This window comes from Dermacentor albipictus, chromosome 1 (assembly GCF_038994185.2).
Source record: "Dermacentor albipictus isolate Rhodes 1998 colony chromosome 1, USDA_Dalb.pri_finalv2, whole genome shotgun sequence".
In the NCBI taxonomy this organism is placed as follows: Eukaryota; Metazoa; Arthropoda; class Arachnida; order Ixodida; family Ixodidae; genus Dermacentor; species Dermacentor albipictus.
In genome coordinates, this window is record NC_091821.1 from 500,102,282 (window position 1) to 500,127,614 (window position 25,333).

Below are 25,333 nucleotides of genomic sequence, written 5' to 3' on the forward strand. Positions count from 1 at the left end.
TATAAACTTGTAAACATTCGCTTACTAACTAAATTAACGAGCATGGTGTCACGCATGCACAGGTAAACATGAACACATCTCACTTGATGACTGCTGAAAGTCGCTGTCAAAATGCTGGCGTGAGGAAGCGTGCCAGCAGCAGCGAGCGAATTGACCTTCATGCTGCCTCTCACTTTAACGTGATGAACTAAGCATCAAACGCACAGAGCATCCGAAGCTTCCAGCAGTTGGTGCACTTTGTCCACATTGTAGATCACATTTAAGATAGGGTCCACGCAGTGGCCACCAGAGTAGAATGCGCACCCCCCTCCCGTCCCTCCTCTCCCCCGAATGCCTCGCTTGCAACAGAAGACGGCGTGCTTGCTCCCCACTTTCCTTCCTTGCGTGCACGAGAATGAGCCACGATCGTCGGGTGACCCTTGCAAGCTTCATTCGCATGTACAGCATACGGCACGTGACGGCAATGTTACCATGCTTGGACTTCATACGTAACATCACGGCAACAGCAGAAATATGCCTGAAGTGACCACATAATTGCTATCACAATAAAACAGATTGTAATAGTTTTACATTATACCAGCCCAGGGTCAATTGTGGCTATCTGTGTCTGGAGGGACATATGGGGACCCAGAAATTATGTTACGACATCAATTGGGCCGCATAATTTGAAAACTTTTTCTACTTTCATCACAGGCATTCCCACAGGAATATGTAGTTTGATCATAGCGCCACCGATGTTTTTGGCTTTACAAGAAAGCATGCGCCACTCTACCCACTGTTATGCCTGCTCCAAACTGCTTCGAAATCATCCGTTTTAAATTGCTCGAAAATGAAATTTAGTCGGCTCCACACAGCTCCAAAATGCAATTTTACTTGCTCCAAAAATTGCTCCAAAATGACTTTGGGAAGTCCCACCCCTGTATCTATAGCTTGTCTCCTCCTGATTCTTGTTTCTGTCTATTCTTGCCCATGGAGCACCTCACTTATTTTTCTAGGTTGTAGCATCAACTCCACATCGGGCGGCTTTCACATTGAGCAGCATTCAGTGTATTGCTAGAAAAGTTTCACTGTGTAAAGGCCATGTTATATTGTAACTGGTTTGAACATGTCAAGTTGTCTTTCTCGACATTAATGAAATAGCATACCATCAGATACTACAAACTTGAGAATCGGAGGGTTTTAATGGGTGCCTTTCGTTGCCCTTTGCCAAGTCGTACTATTGAAGCACTTATTCAAATTTATGGGCACAGCTCATTTGGATAATATAAAAAAATACATATAAATAGGTTATTTTCACAATTTATGCACTTCAAGTCACCACACAAAAAAAATTAAAAAGTACCAGTTTGTGTTTATTATTTTAGCCTACTATGATGTTATGATTGAGAAAGACATTCAATTGTATTTGTGAGGCACTCAATAGTTGCTTTGCCATATTATTTTATTGCACAACACTAGGCATGGTAGCTAACTATTATTAAACCTCAGAAGAAATATAATTTCATTATGCTTATGAGCACGCACATACCATTTTATTGCACTTTCTTAACTGATGCTTTAAAAAATTGTCACATTTTAAAAGGCCCCTGAAACGGTTCGGACAAATTTTGCAGACGCGTAGGGTACAGCTAAAATTAATCATTCGCACCACAATTTGTGTGAAGCCTCTTATATTAAGAGAACTACGGATGATTACAAGTTACCCTCCTCCATAGCCGTGCATTTTCTCCTCAACTCGTTTGCCGAGTGATCGGGGCTAAGCTCTGCCTTCACTGGCCTACGTCATGATGGCATGTCTTGTCATCTACTTCCGGTTCTCTAGGAGCGAGCGCGCGAAGCCTCTCCAACCTCTCCGGCAGCTGCTTGGCAGTCAACCCCAAGCGAGAGCTATCAAAGCAGTGCACATTGCGAGCATTCTGTCGTAGCGCCGAACGTGCCCGGTATTCTGGTAATCACAGGCAGGCTGGGCCTTTCAACGGATGGGTGGAGGCATAAACTCCAGCTGATGAAGCAACTTTAGCGTAGGCGCACGTGAGCGGCCTGATCAGTCAGCATGGTCCATTCACCTGTTCGTGCAGTGCTTAACCAGTCAAACAAAGAGGTAATATTTCTCTAACCAAGTAAAACATTTTAAACATTTACAAAAAAACGGCATGTTAATGGTTACGCTCCTGCAAAAAATTCACACCAGCAGCAAGGAAGAATACATTTCGTTACTGCTACTGTGTTTGGTTGAGCTCTCGGCCACCAGGTGGCTGCACCATGCAGATCATTCACATTTGTGCTTCTGCTTATCCCGTGAAACAGCAGGTCAAGTGGCCAGGCCCTGTCCCCTCAATTGCTTTTACCCGAATACCAGACTCGTGAAAAGCTACTGTGGTAGTAATCCTCCGGTGTAAAGGGACGGCTGCAAACATGCAAATTCTGGTGCCGATCGGATAGCGACAGTCAGATGCGCTGCAGCCACTCCGCTCGTCTGCTGCCTTGCCGAAGGACGCGATGTCACAGCTTGACATATTGCCAATCGCAACGCATTCATCAGATACTACAACAAAGGCGATTCATGGTGTTCCCGAAAAGAGAGACCGACACTTACTGTGGAGCTTGCATCAAGACAGAGCACATTGTAACCCAAGCCAAGGCATTGCACTAGCCGACGACATTTGCTGTTTGCCGGAAGTGCTTAAGTGTAGTGAGAGATTGTCCTGTGTATTCTCTTTCTGTTACTTTATTTTTATAGAAACAAATTAACTAACATTCCAACTATTACGAACATCATTTGTTCGCCATAAAGATGGAAAAATTATCGATGACGCGTCCTGGGCAGCCAGTCGAATAGCTCACCCTACTGACGTCAATTGGGTGATTTACGTCATATGGGTAGGGGCAGCTGAAAATTTCGCCAGCAGTGTACTGCAATAGGCAGCGATGTGCATTTTTAATTTTGCACAAAAGCTACTGCACTGAAATAATATACTAGTATGTACTTAAAAAATACAATTTTATACTATAATAATCGTGCCTTTCTTGTATTAGAAAATTCATTCTAGATAAAACAAAAAAGATCGGCAGACAGAAGCCTTGGATAAACAGAGGTCATTCATCGCAAACATAGAATAAGACGATACCGAAAATCTAAAGATTATGACAAGACGATTGTTAGCACGATGGCAAATGACTTGGCTCTAAAACTGAGAGACAAGGGAACATTATTTTACGGAAACACTTGGTCAATTTGCCTCTCAGAACTCCCCAAAATTTTGGCAATTTCTATCTAACAAAGATTCCCAACTTTCGTGGGAAATATGCGATGGTGAAGCAACAATTACAGATGCAAAAAAAAATTGCTGAAGCGTTTAATGCGTTTTTCCAAAGTGTTTATTCCACTTTGAGCACTAGTGTTGCTGAGAGGCAGTTAATTGAGAGCCCAGATGTGATCAGTGTAACTATTGAGGGTGTGACTGAGCTTCTTCTACGGTTAGACGCAAAGAAAGCTACAAGGCCAGATAACATTCCTCCTGCTCTTCTTAAAAGATATTCGGATGTATTAGGTCGATTGTTGGTTATTATTTTTACTAAATCTTTAGCCTGTGGTACTGTTCCCGACGAATGGCGTTTGGCATGAGTAATACCAGTTTTTAAGAAAAGTTTCTGATCTTCTGTAAGTAATTATATACCAATATCACACACCTGTTTCTGCTGCAAAACTTTAGAACGCATCATAGTCACTTACCTGAATAATTTTTTGGAGAGAAATAATATATTCACGGTTAATCAGGGTGATCTTAGACAAGGATACTCGACAACCACACAGTTAGTAGTCACTGTCCATGAGCTCGCGTCCGTGCTTGATTGGGACGGTAAAGTTGACTCTATTTTCTTGGATTATTCTAAGGCATTCGACAGAGTCCCTCATTTGAAACTAATATATAAAATGAAACTTCTCGGAATACCCCTACAGATCATAAACTGGATAAATTCATACCTGACTGGTCGTAAGCAGCATGTGGAAATAAATGGCTCATGCTCCCAGTTTTTAGAAGTAACTTCAGGCGTACCTCAGGGATCGGTGCTTGGTCCAGTACTATTTAATATTTATATTAATGACCGAGTTAAAATTGTGGAATCACCTGTTCGTGTCAAATTGTTTGCAGATGATTGTATTATATTTAGCAACGTTTGAACTGTCTCTGATCAGCTTTTTCTGGAAGAAACCTTGGATAGGCTGGCAGAGTGGTGCAATGAATGGGATAGGGTTATTAATTATGACGAAACAGTGCATATGTGTATTACAAATAATTAAGAAAGCTAGAATACTTGTACAAAATGAAGGATAATAAGATTAGGAAAGTAGAAAGCTGCAAATAGTACTTGGGGGTAACTTTAACTTCACGTCTATCCTGGATGCCTCACATAGACAATATAACCTGTGCAGCCCGGAAAAGATTAGGATTTCTAAAGTTTAAATTAGGTGACTCCACATCCTCATTAAGATTAAAAGCCTATAAAACGTACATTAGACTTCTCATAGAATATTCGAGTATCGTTTGGGATCCTCACACAGTAGTGGGTATTGAAAAACTAGAAAGAATTCAAAGGTCAGCCGCGTGCTTAATTTATAAGCGTTCAAACGAAGTGATACCCCAACGAGTATACTGGAAGCGGCAAACTTAGAACCACTAACTGATCGAAGAAAAACTGCCAGATTAAATTTCTTTCACCAGCTTTATTACGGGAAACTAGGAATACAACCGTGTGACTATATTATTAAGGACACATCTCGAATTTCCCACCACAAACACAGCTAGTATTTAAAACCGATCTTTGCACGAACAAACCTTTTCAAAAACTCATTTTTTCCGAAAACAATCGATTGGAATGCCCTACCTGGAAATTCCCACTGGTTACAACCACCCACTTGATGTATCTTGTTAACTGTATCCCTTGTATATATTTGTATGTTTGCTTTATTTGTATTTGCTCATGTAGACCCCTCCTGCTTGGACAGATGTCCGCAGTATTGTGAATATAAATAAAAATAAAGGAAAGGTTTGAAGTGCTTCATGCACATGAAAACGAGGTCTTCGTTGACTGATTGCATACACACCGTGCCAGACTGAGAAGGAGGGTTACTTGAAACATCTTTCACACCATCAAACTGCGAATCAGTATGGTGCAAAATAAGGCTTTGTGGATTCACTTTGGCTGTAGGAGCTGTTTATCGACCACCTGACACAGATCTCAGTGTCTTTTCCGATCTTACCGATTATATAACCAAACATAAACTTAACTGTTGTAAAATGTTACTTGCTGGTGATTTCAACACCCCTGGCATAGATTGGCCAACGCTATCTGCTGGTGGCCGTCACAAAGCCATTTGTGATTACTTGATTAACATGTCTATTTCTTTCGATCTGACGCAAATTGTGAATTCTGCAACCCGAGAAAGCTCAATTTTAGATCTTGTTTTCATAAATGAGCAACTTAGACAAAATGGTTACGATAGTACTATCGTTGAAGGCCTCTCGGACCATAAAGGGGTCATTGTTTATTTGAATTTAGCAACTATGCCTAAGCGCCCCTCACATCAGAAAGTATTGAACTTTGAACGTGCTGATGATAACTCCATAACTGAGTTGCTCGCATGCTCTTTTGATGAATTTTCGAGTTCCGTAAACCATTCCTCTGTTAACGTGTTAGTGAACCGTTTTTACTCAATTGTCAATCAATGTATAACTGATTACATTCCAACCAAGTGTATAAAGCGCAATCCCAAGCACCCTTGGTACACACGTGAAATTATACATCTAATTCGTCGCATCAGGCGTCTGCGCAAACAACCCTATGCAAACAATCCAATGAAAGCTTCAGTATTGACCACACTTAAAAACAACTTAAAATCTGCCATGTCAAATGCGAAAAGTTTCTATTTCAATAGCACCTTGTCATACTTCATTAAAAACAAGCCATCAAAGTTCTGGCGAACCATCAGTCCACCAAGTGAGAGCTCTCCTTCATTCATAATTGCTAATCAACCATGCTCAGATAATCTTAGCATTACTGAAGCTTTCAATAATTACTTTAAATCAGTGTTCACCTGTGATGATGGACGCACACCCACGTTTTGCACTACTCTTTCGTCATCACCTTTTCCTAGTATGGCAATCACTTCAGCTGGTGTACACAATCTTATACTCAAGATCGATACTATGAAAAGTACTGGGCCAGATAATATACCAGATATGTTTTTACGGCGATATTCTGAATGGAGCTCTCGGTACTTATCCCTAATTTTTTCGAAATCTGTAGAATCATCCACTGTTCCAATACTCTGGAAATGTGCTAAAGTTGTTCCAATTCACAAAGACGGTAATAAGCAGGAAATATCTAACTACAGACCTATTTCTTTAATATCAACATCTTGTAAACTATTGGAACACATTATTCATAAATATATCATTGAGTACTTATCTGAACATAATCTTCTTTCGCATGCTCAACACGGCTTCCGTTCCGGATTCTCCACGGTAACACAACTTCTAGAATTCTCCCATGATATTGCATCCACACTTAACCTTAGAGGACAACTTGATGCCATTTTTATTGATTACAGTAAAGCTTTTGACACAGTGTGCCATAAAAAGCTTCTCATTAAACTCAAGGCAATAATTCATGATTATAAATTACTAGGTTGGATACAGGACTACCTAAGTACAAGAACCCAGTTTGTTGCATTTAACAATGTTCACTCATCTCGTGTCAATGTTACATCCGGTGTACCACAGGGGTCTGTCTTGGGTCCTTTGCTGTTTGTAGTCTATGTAAATGATGTCGTTGAAGTAACCGCGGGCACTTCTGTCAAAATAAGACTATATGCTGATGACTGCGTCCTTTATTCTAGTATAAGTAGTAATCACGATCAGTTAGAGCTGAATGAAGTCTTCACCCGTTTTTGCGAATGGAGCAGAACATGGCAAATGTCACTTAATTTTAAGAAAACCGTATCAATGACTTTTTCGAATAAAAAACAACCATTACAATTTACATATTTTAATGAAGCGCACAAGCTTGCAAGCGTCCACACGTTTAAATACCTTGGTGTTACTTTCTCCCCTGATCTAAAATGGCATGCTCACATTAACTGTATAACCAACAAGGCGTTGAGAAAACTGGGTTTTCTTAAAAGAACCTTACGAGATGCAACTAAAGAATGTAAATTAACGGCATACAGATCACTAATAAGGCCTCTACTTGAATACGCGTCGGTAGTGTGGTCGCCACATCATTCCAAAGACATAGACATGCTTGAGTCTATTCAGAAAAAGGCCATAAGGTTTATATATAATCGTTATGACCGCCATTTCTCACCGACATCACATGCGAGCAAGCTACTACTAAAGCCACTGGCCCATAGACGTACTTGTGACCGTGTTGTTCTGCTACATAAAATTGCTCATGGGAAAACTTATGTCAACGCACCTATTGTTTTCACTAACCCTTCTTCTCGGCCCACCAGAAGAAGTCATCATCTTAACATTGTTCCTTTGAATGCAATGATTGATTGTTTTAGGTTTTCCTTTTTTCCGCATACAATTGTGATTTGGAATGGCCTTGAGGGGTCCTTGCGCGAGTTACCAAGTGATGTATTTGCCAACCTATTACCTAATCATGTTCATTAATCAACTAGCTATTCCTGATATTGTTTTTTTTTCAATTGTTTGTTTTCTTTTTGCCACTCAAATGTATTCTTCAACTGATTGACATAAGTATGCACTCACTCCTGCAATATCTTGCTATGCAAGATGGCAGTATATGTAAATAAAAAAATAAATATACAGAACAGAAATATTCTGCAAAGGCATGAGCAGTGTTCGAGACAACACCATTTTCATAAAGAAGACACACATCTTCAGTGCTCTCTTTCGAAGAGTGATAGCACATGAAGCTCCAGAAATATCTTGAATTACATGTCATGCTGGATTCAACACTTTCAAAGTGGTGGTAGTGATCAGTCTAATAATAATAATGATAATAATAATAACAATAATCTTAGCAGTAATATGGCACTCTAGACAGCTCCTAAGGCTAAAGAAAAGGCTGAGGCACGTATGCTAGGATGTCTGATAACCAGCCATCTGGGGCAGGAACTTGCAGGATGCAGAAGGCATGCTCGCACACACACACGTACTTCAGGGTGTCTACCAACCGGGAAAACCGGGAAAACCGGGAATTCTCAGGGATTTTGAGTAGTCTGGAAAAAGTCAGGGAAAACTCAGGGAATTTGTGCCTCTATCACGGAAACTTAGCGGTGATATTATTGATAGGGTCGCAAGTCACGGTAATGCTAGCTCAAGTAACAGACAGGAATCGTAATGAATCGTCTTTGACGGCCTGTCGTCTTCTGGAGGAGTTGCCAGTGTACAGTCGACGGCCAACTTTCCGGTTTCCCAATAATTTGGACGGCTTTGCGGCACCGTCACGTACCCCATAGAGTCAATGTATCAGAACGTCTGAAATTTCGGACGCAAGAACTCTTCGCTGTCCTATTTTCCGGACGTTTTGCCGTGGCCGCAGGTCCGAAACGGCATTAATCAAAGCCATTTTGATTACCTCACTGCCTCGAACTGGTGCTCTCGCACGCAGATCCGCCGGCAGCCGTAGCCACCACTGCGGCAACGCTAGGCCTAGCTGCTTTAACGTTCGCTATGAAGCTTCTTGCCGTTGGATGCCGTGTTTTTATTGAAAGAATCTGTTGCTGTCAGCAGTGGCACGGACTCCGCCTTTTTGGTCCTCGCGATTGGCTTAGAAGTTTGGAAAGCACGGTGCGTTGCAAAATGAAGGTTCCCGAAAGTCAGCTTCGCCTTCATACAGAAATGTTACTTGGTGAACCACACGCACAAGTATTGCAGCGAAGCATAACAAGGGCGGGGAGGGGCTATTGCCACGGGACACAGTTAGTATTCTTGAATTATAAACGCGTGCACGTGGTATTTCCTGTCACAGTACGAGCACCGATAAGCCTAATACGTGTACTGACAGGCCTACAAGGTGTTTTCGAATGTGCCTGTGGCGGTTTAAGCCTTTAAGGGCAGTAAATGGCATGCATTTATTTTTTCCAACTGGCCGATTTTTCGGACGTTTTCGCGGCCCCTAGGGAGTTCTAAAAATCGGACGTAGACTGTGCAACTGACTAAGATGATGTTTCAAATGGTCCATGGGATGAACGAGTGGCGGAAGGAGGACAAGAACAGGAAGGACCTATGCATTGATGAATGAACGGGAAAGGGAGTGTGCCGCCACTTCTTTCAAGGAGCATGAGCTCAAGAAACAGTGTTGTCTGACCCCCAGGTGCAGGTGTCCCTGATCCAGACCAAAATAAACTCTTTAAAGCAATGAAACGGAGCACTGAGGTGTTGTGCACGGGCTGAAAGTATGTCAGGACAGTTGAGGTTGGCACACCAGCGATTGAGAGAGAATCTCACTTCTGACAAAGTTCGGACCTCATACCAACGAGCTTGCTATCAGTTGATAAAAATAGCTCATATTCGAAAATATTTGCCTCTGCACGCATCTCCTTTTTATTCGTATTTGAGAATGCCCGACTCGATTTGCAATTTTTTTCGAAGATATTTTATTTGCTGTGCATTTTACTAACCCCTCGCTTCTATTCTCATTTTGAATGGCATGAACACTCCTCTTTAGTATTCAAATTGGATTAAGTCGTTTTTAAAAAAAATTTCTCATATGCTTACTAGACCATGACAGCAGCGGGCGATATGGTTTCAATCTGCTTTGACATAACATATAGTTCTGCATCACTCAGGGAATTTTGCAAAGGCACTCAGGGAAAACCTGGAAAACTCAGGGAATCTGGAAATGTCAACTTGGTAGACACCCTGGTACTTGCACTCACGCACGAATGCTTGCTCACTCGCAGAGCACGTCACACACATACATACAGGGAAAAACCGGGCAGTCGACAGGTGCATAATGCACAGGAGCACCGATTCAGTCCGGTCGCAAAGAAGGGGAGTTCGAATGGCTGGAGGGGTGGAGAGCAAGCTCTGTATGCCAGATGTAAGCATGGAGTTGGGGTGTCGGGCCGTACAGGTGTGCTGGGGATCAGGTTGTCCCACGGAGCAAGAAACTTTTAGGAGTGTCAATTTCACTCTCTGCAGCGACCAGAAAAGATCAGAAGCCCACAGAGCAACTATTATGCAGGCAGCCATGAAAGAAATTACCGCCATTTCAATTGCCAAGGCAACCGGTCGCTCATGTTGCTCCCGTTTGGCCTGGCACAATTTCTACTGATGGCACTCATGTGCACTTCTTTAACGCTGGTAGCCTGGACAGTGATTGGTGCTATGCTTCAACCATTTGAGCACAGTCAAAAATGAAACACATCCCTTTCAATGACCACTATAATAAGGGGATCTGTAGCTTTCGGTTGTGTGCGGCCCTATTGTTTGACACCCACGCAATGATTTGAAGCGCTGCTGTTGTTTGTCGAAGGCAAACATGCCTTCAGTTTGTTCTAGTATGTGACCAAGCTGATTTTCCTCAAGCTCATGGGCCTCACACTCTGTGTGAACATCGCTGACGTTCACTGCTGTTGATGTTCCTGGCTTGTCATATGCACTCATTCTTGATCTTTTAACGGTAGCATGACTGATATTTGATGATGCTTCGAGCGGAGTCCACCTCTTTGTCGGGGATGTCAGCGATGCTGGAGATGGAAGAAAGATACGGGGAACAGCCTCTGGGCACCGTCCGGGTTTCTTTCGGGTATTACCTTGCCTCTGAGCTCACCGTAGCAGTTATCTGGTCTCATCATGTTCCTCGTGAAGTGCTTCTCACAGACGTACTCTCTCGGTGTGAGCTGACGGTCGTCCCCAGGAATCACTGCAGTCCATGCTTGCAGACGTTGCCCACATTTTTCCTGCAAGACTTGTACCTGCTTTTGCAGCTTTCAACACAACACCTGTGTCCCATCTTAGGCTAGCGAATTTTGCAGAAGGGTACTTGCATGTAGCAGCGCTGTTAGTATTAAGGCCTTCTAACAGACACCAACAAGAACTGTTGCTGTTTGACTTAAGGACACACAAGTACAATGTTACGGCATGCTCACTGAAGCGAATATCCATGTCATCAGCTTGTCGTCTGCTTCGAGCGGAAGACACGAGTGCCACCGAAGAAGGTGCACCCAAGCTGCCTGCCCGGGCGTCAGCTTTTTTTAATTTCCACTGTGGTTTGCATGATGCGCTGCAACGTGCTGCCACTGCATGTGCCTCCACCGGCGCATGATCTTTTTTTGGGGATGGTACCTGGTTGTCCATGCTGACGGGAGTTTCAACTCCTAAATATTTTTCCTCTGTGGGCTGTCGTGACCGCTTGTTCAAACGGACTGAAGAAGGAAGATATCTGAGTGCTGTCCGTAGAACCATCAAGCACCCTGCAGAATTGATCGACTAGCGCAATGCTGCGCTGGTATTGCAGGGTGGGTCACATGAGGGCTTTGAGGTGATCTGCGCAGGGTGGCATGAGCTTGCGATAATCAAGAAGACGGGAGTAGAGGGTGCGTGTTTGCCCGGCACTGAACAACCTCAAGTTAGTCAGTGAGGTGAGTTTAGTACAGGGACTATACTGGTGAGTAGTACTCAAGCCGTGGCAGAATGAGAGAAGTCTAGAGAGCTGTGAAAACCTCAGGTCCACATGGAAGGGAGACACGGGGCACAAACCCCGGAATCCAACAAGCCTTAGATACAGTGGTGTTGACATGCACAGAAAAGTCGAGAGAAGAGCTGAATTTTACACCCAATATGGGAAGAGCCCGAACAGTCTTCATAGGGGTGTCTTCCAGAAAGTAGGTCGGGCAGGCAGCTGTTTTGTTGTGGCTGATGAGCACGGCGGCACTTTTTGCAGTGCTACTACAAAGTTTGTTATTGGTGGCCCAGTCGTTCACCTTTACAGAATGTATTTATTTCAAGTCCATATGATGTGTATGAGCATCATGTTGCAGTGAAAATGTTAACTTGTTAATGAAACACGTTCTGCAAACATACATTAGGAGCTTGGTTTTGAGTTCTTTTTCCTAGCTACTATTCATAGTATCAAAGTGAGAAGCATTTTAGAGGACGCTGAAGAAATTTGGGCAGCTTAAGCATACCATCTGCACAAAGCACTGATGGCTCCTTTTCCTCTCCCCTGCAATGCCCTTGCACCACTTACTCTTTCCATAAACAAAAAAAGAGATCAAAAGCCAATTACAGTTTCATTGACTCAGTATGTGCTGCTTCTGCATGCTTCGATGCCTGCATGCATAGGTCTTGCATGATGCAGGTCCTGCTATGCACTGCACACGGTGCGCATATTGCAAACAGATCATTTCTATTTGCAGTGCTCAAATGTAAGGACACACTGACTCGATCATGACAGCGCTGTCATGTTTCCTTCAGTGCGTCAGCGTTCTTGAGTGCTGCATGAGCTATTTATTCCCAATTAGCTGATAAGACGCATGCACTTGAAGAAAGTGAGTGAAGGAGTACCATGAACGTGTACTGAATTCACATGCCGATAGAAGAGCACCCTGTTAGCTGAAACAGATGGCATGGCTGGTGATGTACTTCGCATTGTTTGGCTACTAGTGTCTTTTGCTTTTGAAAGTTATCTTTGCTGGCAATTTCATCTGGTATCTGCAACTAAAGTTGCGGTTTGGTGCCGAATCAACACAAATCTATTCGCAGTCGGCACATGACACTTGGAAAGCCGGCAAACCGCCTCGCAAATGAGAGAGAGAAATGGCAGGCGAACGAGGAGGAGGAGTAGGATTAGCGAGCATTGTGAACTTGCCGTAACCCTGAGATTTCAGATTCCTTGACAGGTGGCAAATCTCGCCACAGCTAACACGTGGACGGTGCCTGCTCATTGCTGTCAGTGCCAGGTGTGCGCGGTGCGGTGATTGAGTCACGTGGTGCGGGGTCGTTTTGTTGGTCAAGTAGATTGACCTTACGATAACCCATCTGCTGTAAAGTTGGGGTAGCCCTTCTGCATTTTGGAGAAAAATAGGAGAGCAAACCTTTCTATGCAATAAATAAAAGGTTGGCACGAAAAGCAGGTCCACTATTAAACTGAGAACCTCATTGGTATTCAGTACAGCAGAACACCTATAATTCATTAGTTCTACAGGAAAAAAGCACTTGCTCTATTCAGCAGAAATCCTACTGATAAAAAAATATTTTCTAGGTTGTTATGTACTAGAACTAAATTGTAATCAGCACTGGCATACTAATTTGCTGTTTCCATTAATAAGAATAGACCGTACTGTATGTCTCGATTTCTATGTACCTAAGTTACTGATTGCTTGCAACATTCATGTTATGCAATGCTAGGAGACTCTCAAGCACGTGCAGCACCGTGTTTTCTTGCCCAAAATTTGTAAACATTAAGTTTGGTGAAACATTTTTTGATATTCGATATGAAATCTACTATTTAGTAGTCGCGCACCCCTAGTATAAAGCAGGAATATTCTGCGGAGGTAGTTATTGAACAAACTGCTTTTATTCATGGCACGGGTAATCTTTTTTGCTTGCACAACATCACTGTTTCCTTGTCTCTTACACATGTTTCATGAATGCAACTACAATACAGTTCGACTCATATTGTGGGTTACTGTGTAAATGTACGTTCATGCCTGGCTGCAAGGATTAGATGATCTGCAGGTGTGATGTGCCACCAGACGATGTGCCTTTCTTTGTGCCTTGCAGACAGCCTCCCAGAGGAGGGTCTTTTCTTTGTGGTGAGCCCTAAGGATGTCATAGTAGCCAAGCCTCGTGACCAGGATGACCACGTCGACTGGCTCTTGAAGCACCAGAAGTATGAGGTGTGCCTGCGCAGTACTCTGAATTGTACTCTATCAGCTGTCTTTGTGCACTTCAGGATTTGTGGTTGTTCTCAAAGACTCTAGAGTACCAAAATTTAGTTTTCACTGCCTTGAGTTTCATTAAGTGACTTAAAGGGACGCTAAAGGAAAATATTAGCTTGAGCTAAATTGAAAGATCATGCTTCTGTAATAATGAATTCGTCATTCGTAGCAAGGACAGTGCTTTTGTAAGCAAGAAAGTGACGCAAAGTGAGAATTTGAGCAGTGCCAGCTGTTGTGGACTATAGTACTCCTCTCATGTGACGTTGGCGTTTCAAAGAGTGGCACCACCAGCAAGCAGGAAGATCGAGACAAGAGAGCCCGCACCGCACGCAGAGAGTGAGGGCGAAAGGGAGGGGTGTGCTAATGCTGCCGGTGCCAGTTGAGAGAGCTGCGGCTGATTCACAGAAAGTGGCAGAAGAGAAGGTGATGGGTAGACGTTGTTGAGTACTTGGTTTTGGCACAGGCCATTCAAATTGTTGAGTGGCAGGGGTATTTTTATTGGCAATTTTATGTGCAGAAAAGTCATATATTGGCTCGCAGAAAATGGCAATAGACCTCTAGACAGATAATATATAAAGCTAACTCAACGTAATATTTTCCTTTAGGGCCCCTTTAAAAATTTGCAAATTTCATTTTGGGCTTTATCAAAATCTTTTGGAACGTCTGTCTACAACATTGCTCAAGTCCTAAAGTTATGACAAACCATTCTGGTTGGCAGCGTTGTGGTAGTTTATGGTGATTTGCTTGTTAAGCCTTTTTTTCCATTGCTATTTTGTTTTTTTTTTTTTGAAGGGCAATAAAATAAAATCGAGCTCATTGTCGAGTATTTTTTGTCGTTGTCTTCAAAGCATAAGCTAGAACACTGCTTTTTAGTCCTTGAATGTGTTTTGTGCTCGATACATTTCCCACAAGGACCATTGCAGACCATTTTTGTGGCTTGAAGCAAAGCATAGCATTGCAAAGACGAGCTCCTGGCAAAGAATAAAGCAGACCTTGCATGTTGCCTACTGCAGATCTGGCTCTCGCATCGCAATTTTTCATTTGTTTTTTGCCAGTATCAGACAGCGTTTGCAACATTTGTAGTGTGCAGGCACTCCCTTGCTTGCCACCTAATTCACACCATCACCTGTGCACAAATCGATTACAATGGGCCATGCTCTTAGGAGCAAAAAACAGAATGCATTGATTCTCCTAAGGAAAACCGGCTTATGTACTTAATTAAAATAAAAGGCACTCAAAGAAGTAGATGAACTCATCACATGGGCTACTGACTGACTCTTTGTTCACCTACTCCACACTCTTGCTGGACTTTTGAGGTCTAATAAGGCCATTGTTCATGGGCACCTTTCCACAAACAGTCCACATGATATTTAACTTTACATAAGGAATTGATGAATAATTGATGCACCAATATTATAAGACAGTGATTATGATTCTTTACTTATTCTCCATGTGCAGGAAGCTGTGCAGGTTGCATTGTCCAGTCGTGATCTCAAGAGGCACGCATTACAAGTGAGTTAACAGTGAAAGTGGCAAGACGTGCAATAGGACACGAAACAATGTGAAATAAGACCAGGACAGGAAGGAGGATCACTTGCAGCTCTTATGTACTGGTGTCATTTCGTATTGTTTTGCATCCTTTTACACCACTAGTATGAACCAACTAGCCAAGCAATAATGAGAAATTCATGGTGACGTAGTAATCACAAGGTTGAGCACAAATATGTATAACATTATAGTTGTGCTCGCTTGTACACTACATATAGTTGAGCATAATGTACAGTTGTCTGTGTGCCTTCATGACTGCTATATCACATATCTTTTGCTGGTTGTATCCATTTTTGTCTCGTATTTACTTCTTGAGAGCAAAATAAAAGAACACAGTTTTGAAGCAGGGTGCACATGTGAGGAGCTAGCTGCTGACTTATCATGGTAAAGAAACAGCGCAGTCATGTGACAGTGGACTCAATCCTAGTGCCCCTTCAGGATTCACAGCGGAAGCATGCCCTCACATTTTTTTTTTTTTTTAACTTCCTGGCTGTCTTGCTGCTTTTGTTGCATGTGTAATAGTGTATGCAGAGTGTCCCAGATAAACTTTAGCCAAGCTATATCCTACCAAAAATGCCAGTAGAATTTTCTATTGGTTCGATACAGCAATCTTGCGAGTTCTACAAATAACCCATTGGAACTCTATGGAATTTATTCGGACTCTATTGGTACCAATGGGGTCCGGTAGGTGATATCTTATTGTCGCCTATTGCACCAATAGTTTGCATTGGTACCAATAGATGACAGCTATTAGTAACTTTTGGGACCAATAGGTTGGTATCACCGCCAATAAGGCCTAATAGCTGACAGCTGTTTGTTGCTTTTATGATCAATGAGCTCGTATTGGTACCAGTAAGGTCCAATAAGCATGAGCCATACGTTTCTCGTTGGACCAATAGGGATTCTAAACATAAAATAATGGAACTGGATATGCACCTAGCTGCACAAATTTCCAAAATACTTCATTGTGCTACTTGGAAAAGCACACGATAGAGCTGTGTTGGTTATATAATTCATGTGTTGAGTCAATGCCTCCTTTACTAGATGCCTGCCGCGTCGCTAGTCTTCCCATTGGAGCGGAGGTTCCCGTAGTTCAGGGTAGTCGCTGCCGACCCACTTACTATTGCAGAGGAATTGACGATTGCTAGGCTGGCGTGTGCTTAATCAATGGCTTAATCAATGGCTGGACCCGCGATCCCAGAGGCAGGACCGTGGGTCCAGCCTCTGTGATCGCAAAAGACGGCTCTAAAATCTCGGAGGCAGGGCTATGTGATTTAGGTTTGCAGCGGCCACCGCAGCTAGCGCTCGCAGGCGACCCGGGTGGGGAGGAGGAAAGAGGAGAGGGGCAGGAACCAGCTTCTCAGCTCACGTGGCAGGCATTTGGTAAAGTAGGCATTGGTTGAGTATGTAGCAGCTTTGTATATGACCAACTTGATTCAACAGTAGTCCCCTCCACTTCATCAGGCTGTCAGAGCCCACACCTCCTAGAACCATTTGAAGGAGGTTCTGGCAGAGGCCGCGTATGCACAGTCTCATTTCTGGTGTTCCCATTACCCGATTCCATTACAGCAAACCACCCTACATAGTTAAACCCCTATATAACAAATCCCAATGTAAAAAATTCTCAATATAATGAAGTATTTAATGTCTTGTAACTTATACGAAGTAGTGCCCTTTTTTAGGTTGGCGCGCGTCTCCTTTTCTAGCACGGCCATGGCTACGTGTGGCTGTCAGCTCAGCTGAGCACATACGCAGCCCCTGTGCCCTGTTTTAGAGGTAATCTGCCGCATATACAAAGAGTGTGCATGCTGAGATGGCATGGAATCATGTGCGCTGTTTTCCTTCACGTTTAGTACTGGGAGTTGCATAATTATTAGTTTTGGAGAAGCATTGAAGCAAGAGGCAAATGATGCATTCACTTCATGCTGCTGATGCTTTTCATGATAGCGTCATTCCACCGCAGACGACACTATCAGTCGCAGGGGTGGAATGGACTCGAAAGCGTGCCTGGCTTCACTTCGTACTGCAGATGCGAAGATATTGTTGACACAGCACAAAACAAAAGCTATTGTTGCAGACTCTCAAATTAAAAAAAAAAAAGCACGTTTTTTTCTAATTCAAATTTTCTTTTTCTGATTGCCTGATAATTCAGAACATCTTGTGGCCCCTTCTGTGTAACAAAAATCCATAGGCAACTGTACTTATTACCACAAAAGGTTGAATTTCAATACAAAAATACTTTTAAGTAATGAAGCAAATTGCCTATTTTGCCGACTTCGTTATATCATGGTTTAACTGTATCATCAGTGCATGAGTGCAATGCAGTGGACAGGATATGAAACTTTGTCTAACTGTGCACTCGTCAGCACTCTTTCACCATGACAGGCAATGCATGATCAACAAGGGCTGGCAATTGTCACTTTGGCTCCTCACTTTTTTGAAGTTTTTTTCCTCTGTGTTGTTTGCTGGAATTTGTGCCGTCAGTTTGCGATTGTTATCAGCAATCCATAATCCCACAGGAGCACTGTTTTGGCATCCATGCAGCGAATACAACTGGAAGTGTCAAGGTCACCCACGCCGAACTCGAAGTATAGGCTAATAACTGCAACAATGTTGCCTGCGAAAACACAGAATGTGAGCCGACTGATAATCAGAACCATTGTGGACATGCTCACTCACTGCCTCATCTATTACAATAAAACCTCGTTAGCTCGAATTTGCAAAAAGCAGGAAAAATTTCGAGATAAGCAGAATTTCAAAATAAGTGAACTAAAGAAAACATGAGCACCTAGCTATGTATTGACCACATAATACCTTTCAAAATAGGCGTTAGTAGATGCTAAATTTCTTGCAAAAGCTCAATATATCAGGAGAGGTATTTTCAGTAGATAACTTTTTGCAAAATATGGTATCAGTCAGCACCTGACATGTCAGGCCTCTCTGGGTAGCAGCAATCCTTTCACAGAGCCAAGTAAACACTGTTGCACGTAGGCACCAATGTGTCCAAAGCCTAGGCACGTGGAATATGGTGAAAGTGCTTGTATTCGAAAAAAAAGTTATTGACCGGGAATACCGCCCCAGGGCCACGACTTTGTAGCCATGCCTTCCCCTCTATTCTGTGGCACTCTTTCATTCACTGCTCTCAACTGGCTTATCCCATTGCTAATGCAGGTGGAGTGTCTCTATGACTGCTGATGAAACATGAAAACAAATGACATCGCCATAAAATTGCGACCCTGAATTTGGTACTTTACCCTTCCAGGGTCAAGACGTAAATATACAGCACAGCGAACAAGTCCAAAATGGTCGATGCCGTATATTTATGGCGCCCTTTGTACATTTAAAAAGCGCACCAATTTCCTCATTTTTTTCTTTCCTGGCATATGCTGCCACTATGCAGGGATACAGGGAATTCTTTTCTCGCGCCTCTCTCTCGGTTTTTGTTGCATGGTTTGTTTTAGAGCTAGTATGTTTCCTCTGGCGTGTCTATATACTGTAAAGCAGTGATTTGGGCTTGTTGGTAAGACATCGTGAGGCTTATAGCGTGTTAAAAAGACAGGGACGAAAGTCTCTTTTTAACGCGCTATAAGCCTCATGATGTCTATATACTACCGCTCGCGCATTGGTGCGTGCGCAGGCGGCCGGCAGTTAGTTGGAGTTTTGTTCTGAGGGCGGTTTTGGCTTCTTGAAAACGATGGCTATCTCGTTACTAATCGCTCAAAGGGTGACCGCCTCTTACTTGCTCGTTTATTTCTCACAAGGTGCACATACGAAGGATGCTGCCGTGCATGTGTTTCCTTTTATTTTTTTGGCGATTCGCGAAAACTAATCACTCCTGGTTGGTGATAAGGTGAAGATTAGTGGAAGTTGGTCGCACGTTTTGCTTTTTTGACGAGCACACACAGTTTTCTTGAGTGCGCTCACCTATGCAGTTTGATTACGCTATGGACGTAAATATTAGTGTAAGAGCAGGAACGTTTGAGAATTGCAAAATATTCTCGTGTGTGCATTTTCTAAGCTTTGAACTATGCATATAACAATGCATCAAATTTTTTATTCTTATAAGTTTTTCTTTTTTTATTGTTGTTATTCATGAATTAACAGTACATATATACCAATGCAAAAATTTTTTTTTACTTTACGGTCACCCTAAAAAATTATGGTAAATGTTTTTTGAAACAAGTCCCCCTGAAGAATATAAATCTGCCATACAAAAATTGACCCTGATAGGGTTAAAGGCTCCCTGAAATGGTTTGCACAAATTTTGTGGATGCATAGGGTATAGCTGCAATAAAACATCCATGCTGCAATTTAAGTGAAGCATCTCATATTAAGAGAGCTATGGATGATTAAATGTTATTCACCTCCCTAGCCATGCCTTTTCTCCTCAACTCGTTCGCTGCGTGATCGGGGCTAAGCTCCACCTTCACTGGCTCTGTGTCATCATGCGACGTCATGTCATCTACTTCCATTCGTCCTGGAGTTGGTGTACGAAGCCTCTCCAACCTCTCCCCTAGCCGCCGGGCCGTCGATCCCCCGAAAGAACTATCCAAGCAACGTGCGTTGTGAGCGTTCGCATCGCCGAGCGTGTCCGGTATTCCGGTATACACAAGTGAGCTGGGTGTTTTGATGGATAGGTGGAGGCATAAACGTCAGCATCCTGCACGGTGCAGCCATGTGGTGGTGCAGAGCTCAACCAGCCAAACCCAGGTAATATTCCTGTAACCAAATGTAGAACAATTTAAACATTTAAAAAGACAATGTGTTCACATTGTGTTCACGCTCCTGCCAAAAATTTATACCTGCAGCAAAGTAGAGGACACTTGGTTACTGCTATATTAGCTCTGTGTTTGGTTGAGCTCTGCACAACCAGCTGGCTGCTCTCTGCATACTACTCACATTTGTGATTCCACCCATCTGGCAAAACTCCCAGTCCGCCTGCATTTACCGGAATACCAGGCATGCTAAAATTCACTATTGTGTGGTAGTAATGCTCCATGGTGAAGTGATGGCCACAAAAGCATAGAGACTGGAGCCGATTGAATACCGACAGTCCAATGCACGCACTGCAGCCACTCCATTTGCCTGTTGCCTTGCAATGGGACATGATGTCGCAGCTTGAGGTGTTGGTGATCGGTATATTTGCAACCCACAACGTAACGGGCCATTCATGGTGCTCGCGAAAAGAAAGCGTGGGACCAACACTAGCAGTGCAGCTTGCATCAACACGGAACATGTTGTAGCATGAGCAGAAGATGCTGCATGCCGGAATTGCTTCAGTGTAGTGATAAATTGTCGTGTATTCTCTTTCTGTTACTTTGTTAGAAACAAGTTGACCAACATTTCAACTATTACAAACAACATTTGTTCACCATCAAGTTGGAAAAATTATGAGTGACGGAACCTGGGCAGCGAATTAGGTAACTCGCCCGACTGACGTCACGTGTGCCCACTACGTAGCTGGTGATGGGGTGGCTGAAAACGCAGGGGAGTGGCGCGACTGTGATTGGTATTGATGCACATTTTTAAAACCTTAGAATAAATTGCACGCATTACGTGGAGTGTTTAAATTGCTCACCTAATGATCAAAAGTACCAACCCTAATGACTCGGTACATTTGTACAAAATCGTTACAGGGTCCATTTAAGAAAATGACAGAAATGTGCCAGGCGTTTGGCACAGCTGGTGTAGTGTGCGAATCGCATGGCGCCTGTATGTGGATTCACATGGTATCCATACGCAGATTCACGACTTATCCATACGTCAATCCTGTACTGCGCGGATCCACAATTATAGAAATGTATAAAGCACGGTGAATAAGCAAACTGATAACGCACACGTGGGCATGCTTTTTGCAGAGGTCACATGTAACTTCTGGCGCTGATCATGCTTCATCGGGGGCAGAGCGGCACCCCGCCCGCATTATTAATGAGATTGCAGCTGGCCATAAAAGATGGATCATGAAAGTGGCATAGAATGAAGCAAAAGTTGCCAAAAACTTGTAATCCTGTCACTTTTTAGTGACAGGATTACAAAAAGTATGGAAATCTGTTCACAAAGTATGGAAATCTTTGGGCAATGACTTTCTCCAGACATTTTCACAGTCAAGATTTAGAGGTATCCAGAGTACAGTGCGAAAGCATTTTGAGATAAGTGAAAAATACATGGAGTTGACACAGAACCAGGCAAAAATTTTGACTTGACCAATATTTAGAGATATCAGAGTTCAAGTTGATGAGGGTTTGCTGTACTCGGAAAGATTGACTATGCTGTGATAGGCGACACGTTGACATGACCTGACATGACTTTTACAAATATAGGATGGCATGTACCCTGGCGCCAGCAGCTATACTTCCAAGTGTGCTACCGCTAGTTTTTGCAGTTCAGAGCAGCTGTGTGCTGCTTATTTCTTTTTTGCATTCTCTGTGAACACATCCAAAGCTGTTTCAAGCTGTGTCAGAAGTTACTAACCTAGTTGTGCCACAGTCCGGCGTTGTTCTAAACTTAGCGTCATTTTTATGCCTAAGTGATTCTCCTGTGGCTATTTTACCACATATTTAAGCTAAGTACCCTCCTGAAAAGTGTGAATAAAGTACTTTAAGCTTTATTGTGGTGTAAATGTTGCTCTGGCTTTAGTATGTGTGATGCACACTTGCCTTACATTGCAGCTATTGGTCTAGCAAGCCGATAGCTTACTGGACCAATATGCCTATAAGACATAAGTTGATCGTACCAATACACCTATACGACGAATACGCATATACAACCCATATACCTATAGAACCAGTGCACCTATAGGACAAATGCATATATAGCACCATTAGGTTGAATAACCCGATATGCTATTGGTATTTCTACCATACTTTTTGCTAGGTTATTAACAAAACTTGATTCAAGATACAGTTAGTTGCCAACCTTCTTTTGTCACCAGGAGAGCTTTATACAAGATTAATTAATCAAATTTATGGTTTTTAATTAAGAGCCTTACTTTTATAAAGCTATTATTTGTCCTGAGAGTCGCCGATCTTCTTTTGTCACCAGGAGAGCTTTATACAAGATTAATTAATCAAATTTAGGGTTTTTAATTAAGGGCCTTACTTTCAATAATAAAGCTATTATTTGCCCTGAAACATCTTGTTCAGTCGTTCTGTGCACGGTATGTCCTGCACAATCATTTTTGCCAAGCTTTACCTGTAGTACGTGAAATGCGAAAGTGATGCGTGATTACTCACCCACTTGTTGTGACGCATTGACCACAACCTGACTCATCTGCTTGCTCAAAGGGTAGGCTGTGATTTTCATGTGCAACACACAACTCGCGATCAGTGGATGACAGTTTCTAGGCGGTTGCCTAGTCGGGCAGGGATCAGACTTTTTGGAACCACTGGTGTCGTAGTGCACAGATGCGCAATCATACAGCACTTTTCGTATTTTGCATGCTACGAGTGAAGCATCGAAAAAATAATAATGCAGTAAATACTGTGATGAAAAAGACTGAATAGGATGTTTTATGACCTAATAATAGCTTTCCCATCTGAAGTCAAAAAGATTTTAAGCTTCATTAATTAGTATTGTGTAATTAATAGGGCTGTGCAAATGTCGAATATCACTAAACTGAATCAACTGGTGAACATTCACACAATTCGATTTGCAATTGAATATGTACTATTCTATATATTCGGCGTAGAGACCCACGCAGTGCCATATATCGCATGCGCTGCGGAGCCCTTCGTGCTTGGTGCCACCCAAGCGAGCATTTCACTTCATTTTCGGCGTAAGAGGAGTGCCAGGGGAACCACAGATGGCCACACCAGCTGAGGTGGTAGCAGACTTCATCACTGCAAGCGCTCCCCGATGTCGGCCTGATGTGGGGACCGTACACTCAGCGTTGGCCGGGGCCACCTCTGTCAGTGCAGTGTTCGTGTGGGTCGGCAAGATCGATCGAAATGATAATGCGACGCAGATAGAAGTAATGTCAACAAAAGCAACCTGTATTTCGTAAAGTGCGAAAGCATGTGTGAAGATGAGGCCAACTAGCCGCCAATAGGCATGCAGATCATGTTGGATACGTATGCCAGCGAACTTCCCACTACTTCCAGAGCCTCCAATCTAACCCGCAGACATTATCTTGGGACTGATCACATGATGAGCCACCCTTGTAAACGTACTAGCGGCAAGCATTCCGCAACGGCTTGCGGTCCGTTACCGTGTCGGCCAGTGTCAAATTTTTGTCACGGCCACACTGCCAAGGCCAATAGGCTAAACAGCACTGCTTCACCGGGTGTTGGCGACTAAACTTGCCGTTTGGTACCAATTTGATGCAGATCTATCCGCAGCAGTCGCACGACACTCAGAAAGCCAACAACTGCCTTGCAAATGAAAGCAAGAGACGGCACATGAACAAAGGAAGGGATAAGAGGGCAGAGAACTTGTGGTGATACTCAAAATTTCAGATTCTTTGACAAGTGGCAAATCTCGCTGAACAAATAGGAGGAATGGCACCTGCTCGTTACTGTTGATGCCAGCTACATACTCGACACTTTTGTCTGTTGCGCAAATTGGCCTTACAATTGCCCACCTGCCATAAAGATAGTAAAACCCTTCTGCATTTTGGATGAAAACAAGGAAAGCAAAATTTTCTATGCAATGAATAAAACATTGCTGCAAAACTTAGGTCCTCTGCAGAACTGAGAACCTCGTTGGTGTTCAGTACAACCGAATGTCACCATTTTATTAGTCTCAAAGAAAAAAAAAACTTGTTTGTATTCAGCATAAACTCTGTTAATAAAAAAAATATATTCCACACCTTTATATACTAGAACTGAGCTGTAATGAGTGCTGGCATACTAATTTGGTGTTCCCTTTAATAAGAGCAGACCATACTATATACCTTTGTTTCTATGTACCCATGTTAGCTTGCTACATTCTTGTTAAGGAGTCTCCAGAGCATGTGCGGCAACATATTTTCGTGCCTGAAATTTGTCAGCATTAAGCTTTGCGAAAAATTGTCTATTCAATATTCGATTCGATATTCAGCTTTTTTTTTTTCATTCAGCTCGATATTCAATTTGAAATTGAATAATAAGTATTTGCACAGCCCTAGTAATTAGTCATGCAATTAGCACAGTAAGATTATCTTGTGGCAGAAGAAGACTGATGACCAAACACTGTAGATGTCATAATTGTATCTTCTACCAGCCTTTCTTTTTTTTTTTGTCAACAGCCTGGTCAATGTTATTCGGGCACCTTGTATTGTGGTTACCACGATAAATTGTCAGTAGATAGTCGGCATTGCATCCTGTGTCTTTAGCTATTGTCCCATATCCACACTGTATTTTTGCCATGATTTTCGTCATGTCAACTTCCGTTAAGTCGATTTTGACAGGACTGACAGAACCAATCAAATTATCCAGCAGGTTAAATTAAAATTCACAAGAAGTGTCTGAATGCACCATTACTTCATTTGCTAGTATTTTCCAGATTTTGATACACCCTGAAATCAGTTGCACACCCAATTTTTATGGCTTTATACTACAAAACAGTGTGCACCCATATACAATGTACTCCAGATATTTTTAATGTAGCATGCGCTTAATTGTGGCAATCACAAATAGGATGAAATCGGGGGTGTATTCTGTAAGTGTAGACTGTCCATTTTGGCCACCGCCGATTGGTTGGAGGCTGGCGGGTTGCACCTGTTCATCTTCTGTTGAATTCGCAGTTTCATGCGAGTCATCGTATAAGATGGGATGTGTGTAATTTCATGTCATACAATCAACATTTTCCATGCATTGTCTCTATGGGGAGAGTTTGCTGAGACTGCTCTAATCTTCTGTAAAACCTGGGACATTGCAATATTGGGGG

At 42.7% G+C, this 25,333-nt stretch overlaps 1 protein-coding gene across 2 annotated transcripts in view; it reads left to right on the forward strand.

The window, feature by feature from the left end:
• The window catches only part of lt (vacuolar protein sorting-associated protein light), a 188,939-nt gene that overhangs the window by 72,259 nt on the left and 91,347 nt on the right, over nucleotides 1-25,333 (forward strand). For both annotated transcript variants that reach the window (XM_065441321.2, XM_065441319.1), the window contains exons 12-13: nucleotides 13,764-13,879; nucleotides 15,380-15,433. In XM_065441321.2, the coding sequence (XP_065297393.1) occupies nucleotides 13,764-13,879; nucleotides 15,380-15,433 (170 nt within the window). The remainder of the gene's footprint in view (nucleotides 1-13,763; nucleotides 13,880-15,379; nucleotides 15,434-25,333) is intronic.